Raw genomic sequence first — 14,584 nt, 5'->3', positions numbered from 1 at the left:
TCCCATAATTAAATAGTTCTATTCGGGTATTTAAAACTTCTAGAGTAATATATTTTGAATCTATGAGTTTTTTAATAATAAGAGCCATATCATAACGAGCAACACCCTCTACTACATCATGCATAAAATCACAAATAGAATTGACTGCAACATGATAGCTGGGAATCTGATTAAATATACAACATTATTTTATTCCCGTTTCAGAATAATTAGCTAGACTAACATCTACTTGGTAATTGGCTGGATTTCTAAGCGATTCATTGGATTCAAATATCATTTTTTGAAGTTCAGATTTATGGGAACGACATATACGACAATAATGATTGGCCGAGAAACTTTCAGTGAAGCCTAAAATTGAATTCAACCCTAAATTGTCTCCTAACACTAGGCCTAAGGCAAAATAAATCTGATAGGTATTAAGGTTTACAGTTACAGAAATACCATTTTCATGTAAATCTATAAGTTCCTTAATAAGAGCATTAAACATAATATGGTTATTAACTTTCTGGATTCCTCGATCTTCAGAATGAAATAATATGCAATGAAAATATTTTCCAGCGATGATAAATATTCTGGAGGTATAGCAGGGACTGTATAGTATACACAACCAATTTTGTGTACTCCTGAATGGGATCCTAATGGATTACCCATTTCTGCATCATCATAATATAAAAATATGGGGAAAACAGTTTTATTAGAAAATGAAGACCTTATATTTTTCCATGTAGATCCATTTAAAAAAGAAGTAAAAATATTTGTGTTGCTTAAAGATTCATTAGTATGTTTAAGAGCCATTTCTAATACACCAGGAAGTTCAAAAATCTTTTTTAAATTTGTTTTTAAAGAAAGCAGATGTCCCTGAATAGGTACCATTAATAACTTATCTACACCTGAAATATTCTTCTTCTCTTTTGCATAACCAACTACTACTGTTTTAGGGGGGGGGAAAGAGACTATGTGATTCCAAGTATTTCACTTTTAAATTCTGAAAATGGATTCTCAAGGATGTTAAACATGTTTTTTACTTCATTTATTTTAGCAACTTCACATGTTGGTATAAGAGGCATAACTTTTTTTTTTAAACTAGGTATGATTTCATTTGAAAATAATTCATTAACCCCGTTTATTATATCTTGTAATAATATGGCTGTTACATTTGGCTTTGAATAGAGATTGGCAATAAAGCTTAAAATACTACTGGCTACAACATTTTTGAAATCCTTATCAATATTATCTTCATTAAGGTCTCCGGAAATAAAATTTGATTCGTTAATAATTTCATTGATTATTACATCAGAGTCTGGTAAAAAGTCATTTGATTTTGTAGGGGATTTGTGTTCAATATTTAAGGCTGTATCTATGTTATCAGTTATGTGATATTTGGTTAAATGTTTTCTAAATTTGTCCAACTCTAAAAATCTCTAAAACAATGTTGTTGTTTACATGTATATAAAGATTGAGGACCTAAATAATGAAACACTTTCAAATGCCATATATACTGTTTAATAGAAGTACTTTCTTCTTGACATAAAAAACAATTAAACATTTTTAGTCAACTTAAATAATTAGAAATTAGAAAATTTAGCTGTAATTGCTGTTATGACTGATGAAGTTTTATCATAAGGTGTTACTAATTTGTAAACCAACAATTGTAAAATTAGCCAACTTTCAGAACATTGTTTTGGATACTCACAATGTAGAGCAAAATACAACTTAAAAGTAATATCCAAAGCTATCAGTGGACACTGAAATGACCACAATTGCTCATTAACTCTAACGTAACAGGTTTCAATTGAGTCAACGTCACTTCCCACTAAAATTATATATGGCTGTATTGTTTGTCCAAACTGAGCATACTTTAAACGTCTGGTGATAATTTCTTCTTCAACACCAGAAAGATTCTAAACAAATTCATTTTAATTTTTTTTAATTATAGTTATAATTGAATTATAAATAATTTTGATGTTAAAATTAAATACTAACTGTAACATGGCAAACAAATGCAGCTGATGATTCTTGTTGTGAAGGTTTCCAAAACTTTGATTGTTTATTACTGGCGTCTACATGTTTAATCTGCGTTTTAGTTACTACAAAATATGGAAGCAAGAGTAGTTTTAATACATTAGAGGATCTGAAATCTAAAACATAAAACTATTAGTAATACATAATGCAATTATTATAGGTAGAAGGTAGATTAATTATTAAATTATTATTTTTATTACTATTACTAGGTAAAGTAATGTAGTACAAACATTTTCTACATGTAAATAATGAAATTTTATCCACAAAATAAATATATTACCACGATTTACTTGAGCAGCATCAAGCTTTCGTAAAACTTTATCTTTTACTGAGCCTCTTCTTAAATTCAACAAAAAGTTAGTAAAAACTGTCCAGTTACAAAGAAATGTGTTCCAGTTGATATCTACTTGAGAATATCCAATATTAAAATCTTCAGCAACCTAAAATATTATTTGAAAAAATTTTATAAAAAATCTTGCTAGATAAAATTTCAATACTTATTAACTGTTAAATATTCTTAATTATTAATAGGTATTAAAACTATATAGGTTAACTAGGTAATCTAGAAAATTATTTCCCCGTCGCTCAGCACCTCTTAACTCTAACATATATTTTTAAAATTAAATCAATTTATTATTTTTTTAATGTTCTATAAAATAAATGAAAATATAAAATTAATTATCAAATATTTAAGCAACTGTTATTAAATGGTTTATCAAAGAATTTTTCAATTTCAAGGGCTCAAAAGTAGAGGTTATATGCAAAATGTACTGTGAGTACATCCTAAACTTAACCATATTATAATGTACCTAAAACATTTACAAAATAAAAAAATTGTATATAACATTAATCAAAGTTTTCTCCCATGTTTACATTTGGTAAATGTATTTATTTATTTACATTTACTATGCCATTAACTGAACCACTGTTCATTAGTCTAAAATATTTTATGCAATAGACTAATCTAAAACAAATTAAATATAATTTTATGTTTTAAAATATTCTCTTACCAATAGATAACATCTAGGTCCTTGAAGAGCTGGCCATAACTTAAAAACTGTTTCTAGATGACGAGTGCAAGATCCAAATATATCACATTTACGTATATCATACGTCAACCTCTACTTGCCCATAAACGTTTCATCAAGTTGGGATGATAAACCTTCATTTGCAAGCCAATTCTTAGCAAACACAATATCCTCTTTAAAATAAATAAATATAATGAAGTAAATAATGTATATTACCTATATTACATTTTATACAGATAGGTATTATTCTATTTTGATGTACTTACCAGAGAACTCTGTAAGTGTTGTATTATTCAAATTACTACTGTGTTTTATGCGATCATAGCCAATTGCACCTACACTTCGTAGTTTTCTGGCAACATTTTTCCACCTCTCCACAAGTTTTCCCTTTGCATGCGATTGATGGGATCCCTCTTCTCTAGCAGCAATAAAGTACACACTCTAAACAAAGAACATAAAAATAATAGGAAATTCATTATAATTAAAATACTATTAATTTATAAGATTAATTTGTTTTATAGGTAGTTTGGCAGTGGCATAAAATTGGTCTGTGTAAATGTAGCAAACTTATTTTTATGCACTACCAGAAAATAAGACTAATTTATGCAACTGTAGGTAGGTGTTATGTAATAATTAATATTTACATACTTTTTCTTCTTTTGGAAAAATTTCCTTAATTACATCAGTTATTTGCCGAAAAAAAAATCATTTCCTCTGTAATCAAAATAAATATTATTAAATTTAGTACATACAATTTATCATGGTATTTTTTAATATATTAATTAATTAATTGTATATTCCTTGGCAGTACCTATACATACTTGTTTTTCTCTTGAAACAAATAATTTATAATTAATTTTGTCAGCAAATTTTGTGACTCATCTGATAAATTCCCATCATTTAATTTTTGGTCGGCAAATATAAATCTTCCATCGTTGGTATCATGCAGTAACTGAAGTAAAGTCTATATCATATTATAATAATATAGTAATTAAAATATAATAATTATTTTATTTAAGCTGTACATGTAAGTATAAGTACTTACCTCAACTGTCCATTGCAGAGGTTTATACGTCTTATGATGTGTCTGAACTATTGCAGAAATAACAGTAGGACATTTAAATGATGTAGACGGAGATAAAATGGAATTTTGAGGAGAAATTTGTGTGGTATTATTGTCTTTGTCATCCGTAGAATTTGAAATACTACCCAACTCAGTTAATTCGGCATCATTTTCTACTGGTGGGCTTTGTATAAATGAACCGAACTGCGCACGAATTTATATGATTAACATAGGTAATATTATTTTGCTGTTATAACAAAATTTATAACGAAGCGGTTATAACACAATCATTATAGCACTAAACTTACCAATGACTCACTGAATTGATATGATTCCTCCATATTTCCACGTTTGTCCAACAATAGTCTATATAAGATACTAAGCACTAAGCAACTATTGTCTGTTGTCTGTATATAATTGATATCGAAATGATCAAATATAATCGTTACAGATACTAATCGCAACGCATTTTGGGAAAACACAACAATAATAATAAATATACCATCATGATTCATGATATACGATTTATTCTACTATAAATATATTTTTAATTCTTTAACATTTGTAAATACCTATATATATATATATATATATATATATATATATATATATATATATATATATATACATATGCATATATATATATGTATATAATATGCTATTTTTATAACGTACACGTCAGGAATTAAGACAATTTTTAAACGCAAATTACCTATTTAATTTAACAAACAACTTCATAATTCAAAATCACATTATGTAGCAATTGTTATTATAAGCATAGTTAGTAGTAAATCTTAAAATCAAAAATTGTTAAAATTACAAAAACTCTGTTGTTGTTTTAACCACAAATATTATTATACTATTTAACAATTTATTAAGAGTAAAATTAACATTTCTATGATTATATTAACAACAATTGCTTGTCGGTTATCAATATATTAGATGTTAAAATGACTAAACACGGAATTGTTAAGTTATTAATGTATATAATTTTAAAGTTACATAACAAAAACTTAATTTAATCATTCATATACTTAGAATACATTTTTTTTCTTCATTTCAAATATAGAATATGGTTAACGATGAATATACGTAATAGGTGTTCTAACAATACGTAGTGTAAGACTCAAAATTCAATACAACACTCCAATGTTGTTATTTAATATGCAAATCACAGTTAATTTAACATTTAGTTACTTAATAATTGATTGAAACTGAATTTAACTCAAATATTTCTATGTGTGTACGATGTACAACTACTCCGAAAATATTGATCTGACGTGAAAATCGTGAGATGACTCCAAATTTCAAAATTATGTATAACATAAAGTTAAATTTATATAAAGTTGTTTAAGTAGGTATGATTTGGGAACAAATCTACTTTACCGGACACCCTATTTTTTTGAATTTTTTTTTCCCAAAATAAGTGTTTTTTCATGCTGAATTCAAAACTGTTTGAAAAAATTTGCGGAAATTTACCGTTCAAAAGTTATGACAATTCATAATTATAATTATTACAAAATACGTAACCTAACCAATTACCGTTGTTGTACGTAGTAGCGCAGTGGAAATAATTGAGTATACGATCATTCACATCACAGATTCAAACCCGGCTAAACCAAAATAAATTCTTGCAATTTTTTTTACAAAAATTAATAACAAAAAATGAATTTTAAATGCATCCAGTCACCTGGCGGGGTCACTCGCTCGCTCGGACAATAAAAACGAAAATATCCCTCGATTTGCTATGCAACAGCACCAAAAGTAGATCACTATGTAGTAAAAAATGCATTTTAAATGCATCCAGTCGCCTGACGGGGTCACTCGATCGCTTCGCTCGCTCGGACAATCAAAATCGAATTGTCATGTAATAATAATAATCAACCTAAAGGTGGGAAGTCGCAAAATTACATAGGTATAATATACCTATATATTATATGAAACGTACAAAAAGTTGATTAAAAAGGTTCTTTATCTAGTATTTTATCGTATGTCATAAGTAGGTATGTTTTGAGTATAGGCGAAATCGTCTAACAGTTGTGTACAACAGACTGTACCCAACCTTATTAGTAACCTAACCTTGTGACAACAGTAAGATTTAGCGATGGATATTAATTTATTTGATTTAAAAGAGTGGAGTTCCATGGATAATGGACTCGTTTTAATTAATAAATTAATATAGTTTAATGTACTTCCTGCCTCACGTAAATGTCCGAGAGGACATGCCATGAAAATAGTACAAGACAAAAGCGTAATTGACAATTTTAAATGGATGTGTCGTGAAAAAATTAGAGAGAAAAACCAAAAAGCAAAACCTTGTAATTACAGGTAAGTCGTGTAATAATTATTGTTTGATTAATTATCAATAGTTTAATTAAAAATAATTTTACAGTTCCTCATTACGTAAAAATACTTTTTTCTACAAATCACATTTGTCCCTATTAAATATTTGTGGATTCGTAAATCTATGGTCGATGAACTGCCCATCCTTGGTCATTCAAAAACAGCTTCGATTAGCAAATTAAACGGTGGTCGATTGGAGTTCGTTTTGTGGAGAAGTGATATTCGACCATATGATAAAAAAAAAAAAAAACAATTGGGAGGCATCGGAGAAGTCGTCGAAATAGACGAATCAAAATTTGGACGCCGTAAATATCATATATATTATATATAGCGGATATGAACGGGGAAGTGGAGATTGCTGCCTAATTCCAGTGGAAGACCGAAGCGCAGAAACTTTGGTGCGCATAATCAAAGAGTGGATAAAACCAGGCACAACGATTATTTCCGATTGCTGGAAAGTACGTATTATTTAGCACTATAATTTAGGGTGATCGGTCAAAATAAAATAAAATTAGTAAAATACAAAATAGGTAATAAGTAAAACCGTCGCCGTCGTATCGATTAGTCATAGATAGTAGGATTTCTTATCGGTAACTATAATATTTTATACTCTTGATGTATAACCACAAATAGGCCGGCGACTTAATCACATAATAAAGTATTAAAAATACAAATTTTCAGGCCTATAGCAGATTAAATAAAAAAGGATATAATCATCTAACGGTTAACCATAGTGTTAATTTGAGACAGGCGCACACTCTAACACTATAGAAAGCACTTGGCGCCATGCTAAAGTGACATTGCCAAACTACAGACGAAAAAAAGAATTCTACGGAGGATACCTGGCAAAATACATGTTCATGAAAAAATGTCGTAATCATGAACTAGACCCTACCGTAGAATTTTTTAATGCTGCTGGGTCATTATATAGTTCTGATAATGATGAAGAAGCTCTTGATGAACAGGATGAACAGGAAGAACAGGAAGAAGATGAAGAGGACGAAGAGGACGAAGAACAAAATATATTAACATATACTAATTATGAATGATTGTAAATATTTAATTTAATTAATAAAATATCTAATTATCTAATTTATTGCTATGTAATGAATAATGATAATTTATGAACGTATGTAAAAACGCAATTTAAAAATTCTAAAAAAAAGTGCAAAAAACATGGTGGTACTCGGCGGGGCTTGAACTTGGAACCGTGGTATTGTCAATGGCCTTACTCGTTCCACTGCGCCACAACCAACTGATAAATGTGCACGCTTAAGTTGGTTATTTAGCATAATTTATGATATCGAATACCTACATGAAATTACTATAATTTTTGAACGGTAAGTTTCCGCAAATTTTTTCAAACAGTTTTGAATTCAGCATGAAAAAATACGTATTTTGGGAAAAAAAAAATTCAAAAAAATAGGGTGTCCGGTAAAGTAGATTTATACCGAATTTTTATACTACCTAATATAATTTTAAAATGAGTCGAAACATTTAGTTTAATGTACAATAGTTAATGGTCGTTGAGACGACGTACAGTTTTAAGAGTGCTGGATCGACTGACTCTGCGGCTCGCTCGCGGATGTCGCGTAGCTACAATATTCTCAGAGCCGCCTACACATTAAGCGTTATCGACAGACTACAATAATATACTCTTATATTTAATACAAAAGACTTATACTATATACTAATAGCTAATGCGTACATAACACCCCCCGAGTTAGACGGAAGATCATGGTCCTATGTTTAAAGAACTATTTTGGGTGATGATTTTCCTTCATCTAGAGCTAGTTCGAGTTCTATGTTGGGTAGGTACGTCGAACTCGGTTGGTTTACATGTTTTACTTTACATTTGTATACTATTATTATGCTTAAGATAGATATTATGATTAGCAGTGTACAGATGCAAATTATAAAATTAAAATTTACTAGAATTGACTCATTATTTGTGTAATTCTGCGTGACAATTTCATATCCTTCGTAATTTTCGAAAATAGATTCCGAAGGTATTAAATTGTTTATATTAAGAGCTTTGTGAGTGTAGTGAATTATATTTATGTTCGGTACAATATCTGAGTCTATGTCAGAATATATGGTTCTGAACGGTATCATATGATAACCTCCAGACGCAGCCGAACATTGTTCGCTAAGTGATATAATTCCTGTACCAAAAATTTGTTTTATAATTTGCTTCTGATTTGAACAAGAAATAATTAAATTTTGTTGATTTACTGTATATACAACCATGAATTTGTTGACATTAATTTATGGAAAATACCGTTTTTTATTGACGTGTATTTAATTTTACAAACATTATCAATGTTGGAAAAATTTGTATTAGTGATTAACTTTATTTCACAGTCTTCAGATATCATTACTCTTTTTTTGTATAAAAGATTTTTACATATTTTAAACTGTTTTGTGTCATAGCACATATTAAATTCATTTTGATCTAAGTTCACATAATATTCTTGATCAATTGTTAAAGCTATATACTTAATCCTAGGTTTAATTAACATATAAAAGTTGTTTTCCACTAACACTGGGTTAGGGAAAATATTATATAAATTATATAAACTACTAGAAACTATTGGATAAGATAATAAGATATTATTATTTATAAAATTAATAGATGCGTATTTAGTAAAATTAATTAATTATTAATTAATGTCAAGTTAAACCACTGCAGTATTATAGTAACAAAATGTAGTGTCAAAACAGTAAAACATTTTGAGCTTTTGGATTTGACTTCGAGAGCCAAAGAGTGTGTGAAACGTGAGGCGCCTTACGGAATAAAAAACAAAAACCAATAACCGATTTTATTCAAAAAATATAATAATTATTAACGTATATTATACTGACTAAAAATAAAGATTAAATAATAAATAAATAAATATAAATATAAAATGTATTATGTATATATTGGTTTAATATATAATTGGTTAAATAATTTTTATTTTAATTCAATTAATTTTTTGAACCCCGTCAAGACGGAAACCCCGTTAACACGGAAAAATTGCATGGTCCCAAGCGATTCCGTCTTATCGAGATTTTACTGTATATTAAACAGGGCCATATTAGCGTATACCTAGGCACTTAAGGCACTGTGCCTAGGGCCTACGAAAAATTATGGCTATGATTTTATTGTAAAACACATAATAGTATAATAGAGGATGGTTTTGTTTTATACTTTTTGCAAATTTAATTATATATAAAATATATTAGAGTAAAATGAATTGTTTTTAGGATCTGCTAAAACTGTTTTCATATAAAAAGTTGTAAAAGTTTAAACTTGATTTTTATGCTGTAAATGCCTATTTTTCTTTTTAAAAGCTTAACACAGAGATTTCACACTTTTTCTCTCAATGAGAAGGTTTCTTAATAATAAAAATATAGGTGACTAAATTATTTTTCTATTGGATTAGAATTTAGAACTACCTGCTATTCATTTTAAAAATAATGAATATAGGTATATTGCCCCTTACCAATGAGTCTTAAGTAACTGTACAATACATAATAGGAATACGGCAACCATAGGCGTAACTAGGGGGGCTTGGGGGGGGGGGGGGTTATTCCCTCCAACATTAGCCCCCCCTGTCAAAATTCCTAGTTCCACACTCTCGTCAATAGTATTAAAATTTTTAAACTTAAATTTAAAATATCGTTTTATATTTTTTATTAATATCTTGGAAAATTTTTAATATTTTTGGTTTTAAATAAATTGTCCAATACTGAGCGGAGGCTTAAGCTGTAAATTGGAATAATTTTGTAAATAAAAATCTTTTAAAATTCTATAGAAGTATCTAAAATAATACTTAATAATATGTTAATATATAAATATTTAACCTCAATACCACTTTATTTCTTATTTGTTTTATAATAATATAATAAAATATTAATTTTCATTTATGTTACATGTCTAATGAATGGATGTTATGTGTTTGGGGGTGTGGGGGCGGAGCCCCCCACCTAATATACTTATTATAACAATTCTAGGACTGAAGTCCCCCTAACTCTGATCTAGTTACGCCTATGACAGTACCTAAAATATTTATTCATTTCAAAAATAATTATTATCTATACAATATATTATTATTTATCAAATTAAATCTAAAATAACTAAACGAAAAATAAAATATAGGTAATGATGGTCTAATATAGAATCGGGAAATAGGTTGCACACTAGATTTTGTTTTGCTTGAAAATAATATTTTGATTCAATTCATTACAAATGACCAAATTACAAATTTACAAAGTAATTATGTAAAAGTTCTAATATTGCAATTATTTAATCATTTTTAAATTTCTTATCTCCAGAAACTTAGTAGATACAAGTAGGTATAATTACTATATAGTATACCAGCATACAAACTTAAGATTTCAGTATTTAATATTAATATTAAATTATTAACTTAATCTTACAATGTGTCTCAAACATATCCTAGAAATCTACTAATAAGTTTTAATATTAATATTCTCCCTAATCAACCCATTAGTCGCTACATTAGATGCCTTCTTGATTGAACTATTTGAACTCATTCTACAGGCATAGTTCGCGAATGCCAATTGAAATTCTTATTCTATGGTACATTTTTGCTCTTTTAAAAAAAAGTTTCTACATTATTCAACATGACAGGTAGGACTATTATTATATAAATATATTTTTACATTTGTACTGATTAATAGTTTAAAAATTGGTTTCAAATTTTATACAGCAATTATTTTAAAATTTACATGTATTTAAGAAACAAAAAACAGTAAAATTCACAGCAATAACTACATAAAATAAAATTATACTTTTGGCATTAAAGATATTTATTTAATTGTATTAATTTAAATAATTTAGATTCACAAAATTATCCAACACCACGTTCTAGATCTCGATCTCCAATTGTCTTTAACATTGCTCATGTTTTGGGAAATGTTGAAGACAATAACTTGCAATCTAGAAGAGTTCCAGGTATTAGAGGCAATTTAATATACGTAGATACACAAGATAATACTTATATTCAAAATAATGTATCCACCAATCGAAGGTTTATTTAAATAAAATAATAAATATACATGAAAAATTATATATAAAAATATTATGGCTCTAGGCAGTTAAGGTGTTCAAGATACGAACAAGGTTGTGGATCAACTGCGTCCATGTCATTGATCCCCGAAAATGATCCAATTATTATGTACCAGCCACATAACCATGGACCAGGTCATGATATTGAAATTGGCTATTTTTAGCAGCATTAAGACTAAGGGCTTCAAACGAGGGTATACCAGCAAGAGCTATTTATGAAGATGTTTCTAGAAGGAAAATAAATATATTATTACAAAATATTGTGTAATTAGTTATATTAAAATGTAATTTAACCGTTTTCAGATATCCCAATGCAGCAATAGAGGTGTTAAGAGAACATGCACTTAGAGCAATACGCCATGTTCAGCGTAGATTTAGTCCACAAGTACCGAATACTTTGAGGGCTATGGGAGAGACTATTATGTCTTTAAGATGGCATGGACGTCTCTTAAACGTATTGGATGATATTAACAATGTCCCATTCTATCAAGTTAATCTTGAATACTTTGATAATAATGCAGTTGTGTTTGGTGGTTTAATATTTGCTAATGTGGCATTTCTTCAACACTATGCACCATATTTTCGCCAAGCTCGAGTTGTAGAAGTAGATGGGACATTTAGTGTTCTTCCTCGTTACCCAGCTGATATGGAGCAGTTTGTCACTATTCATGTGATATTAGACAACATTGTAAATATGGTTATGTTTAGTAGCTGAATATTATTATAATAATATAGTATATTATTTTTATCATACATTCATACTTATAGTCTGTTCCTGTATTATATGCCATTCTGAACCGCAGAACAGAAAATGTATATATTCGGTTATGGCAATTCTTGAGAAGAGATTTGCCATTCGATATTTTTGATTGGGAAAATTTATAAATTATTACCGACTTTGAAACCGCAATGCGTAATGCAGTAAGGAGAATTGTACCTGAATGCAGACTGATTGGATGTTGGTTCCATTTTAGTCAGGTCTGTATATAATATCCTGTAAAATTATATTTTATATTAATTAATTTACTTGATTACAGAATATAGTACGATTTATTCAAAATCATAAAATGATTCAGTTAGTCCGCAATAATAGCAATATTCCTATTATTATTAGAATGGTGTTTGAAATTTTTTAAACATTTTTAAGTCTGGGAAATAAATAAAAATAAATATATATATTTTTTTTCACAGGTTATAGCATTACCTCATTTGCCATCAGAAATAAATACAGACCTTCCAAACAATTTCCACATTGTTGGAGGTTTTTTGGCCATTCAAGAATTAACAAGAAGCATGGATGTATCTTTACATCTGACAGATATTTTTGAATATATACAAAATTTTTGGTTGAATATTATTCATCCAGATGGATTTTCCGTTTTTGGATTGAATATCCGGACCAATAATTTTATTGAGAGTTTCCACAGTATGTTGAAAATCTCTATTGTCTAATATCCTACAGTTTGGACTTTTTGGGGTGATTTTTTTTTCATTAATTCTATCTTATTTAAACTTAAATTATAGGTATGTATCTTAATCACAATTCCATTTATAATTTAATTATTATAGATAGGCTGAGTTCTGTAGAAAATCGTGTACGAAGGAAAACTCGTCAAATAATTAATGGTCAACAAGTAATGTATTTAATTTACCTATCTAATAAAAATTATTCTTTCATACACGCTGTCAGTACAATCAGTACATTGTAAATATTGTATACAAATGTAACACTTATTGAAACATACTGTTCTAGGTCAGGAGATCAATAATTACTTCGAGGGACACTAACAATAATATCTTGGCCAATGCATTAAGGCTTGTACAAAATAAACGGTATGATACTATGGCCTACCTTCGAACGGTATCATATTCAGTAAATAATTATTTAAATGAGCAAATAGGCCCCATTCCAAATGGTAAATTTGAAAATGAGGATTGTTTTTACAGCCAGCTAAAATTATATATTTTTCCTTTTAATCTAGATATCAACCAACAAGTAGGTGCCATTATTTTGGAACCCCTACCATTGCCACCACCACTACTACCTCGTAGGGTAAAAGGCCGTGGTCGTGGTAATATGCAAGTTATTGGTCCAGTTGAAAATAATAGGATTCCACGCCGTAGAGGAAGATCAATTGGCCGTATACAGGCTGAAAGTCGAGTAATAAATAATCCACTAATAGGTAATTCTAAAAAAGAAAAATAATTATTAAATAAGTATTTTATAATGAATAAAGTATTTTAATTTTATATATTAGTTGAGGAAATGGAAGATGTGGTTTAGCCAATTCAACAAAATGATGATCACGGACAAACTGGCAATGATGATGTAGCCGAAAATCAATTGTTATTAACAAATGGTAATTAAATAATTAATAGTTATTTATATGATAAATATATAAAAATCAAAAATTAAAAACTAATATTCTATTCAATTTTTACAGAAGTACCAGCGTTATTTATGGTTAATACCTTAACAGCTCATGTTACTGTTCCACCAATTGGAGGTACCTATAATAAATAATTTTGTTAACTACAATAACTTTTTCTATAATTAATTAATATAACAAAAACCTACTGTTTTGTTTTATTGTGTAGGTGAAGACCAAAATCGATGTTTTGTTTGTTTAGAAAACCATGACGTGGTTGGCACAGAAAACATTTTTCTACCATGTGACTATGGGTGGTGCTGTGACAGATGTGCAGAACGTATACACTATACAGCGTTGTCCTGTTTGCAAAGTTCCTTTCCCGAGAACACAGCCAATTCATATTGTACATGCTATTGGTAAATATTAAATAAATATAAATTAGTATTTTAAATTATATTTTATTGTGTATATTAAATTACAGGTGGGTGGATAGAAAACCATAATATTACAGATCCAACTGGAAGCCAATGCCTAGGATGCTTACGCTTCATGAGGGATGTACCCAACAATTCAAGGTATATATATTTATATTGTGGACACGGATGGCTTTGTGTGGATTGTGCCATACCTCCTCCACCCAATTGCGAGATATGCAGGGAAGAAATAGATGGTGTAGTCC

At 28.8% G+C, this 14,584-nt stretch overlaps 1 protein-coding gene across 1 annotated transcript; it reads left to right on the top strand.

Annotated features, from left to right (window-relative positions):
• The first annotated feature begins 11,759 nt into the window (after positions 1-11,759).
• LOC126553852 (uncharacterized) lies at positions 11,760-12,457 on the top strand. The gene is made up of 2 exons (XM_050208964.1): positions 11,760-12,221; positions 12,302-12,457. The coding sequence occupies exons 1-2, from the start codon at positions 11,940-11,942 to the stop codon at positions 12,416-12,418; spliced, it is 399 nt and encodes a 132-aa protein (XP_050064921.1). The 5' UTR covers positions 11,760-11,939; the 3' UTR covers positions 12,419-12,457.
• The last annotated feature ends 2,127 nt before the right edge of the window (positions 12,458-14,584 follow it).

This window comes from Aphis gossypii, unplaced genomic scaffold (genome assembly GCF_020184175.1).
Source record: "Aphis gossypii isolate Hap1 unplaced genomic scaffold, ASM2018417v2 Contig00341, whole genome shotgun sequence".
NCBI classification, from domain to species: domain Eukaryota; kingdom Metazoa; phylum Arthropoda; class Insecta; order Hemiptera; family Aphididae; genus Aphis; species Aphis gossypii.
This window is presented reverse-complemented; position numbering and strand designations above follow the sequence as displayed.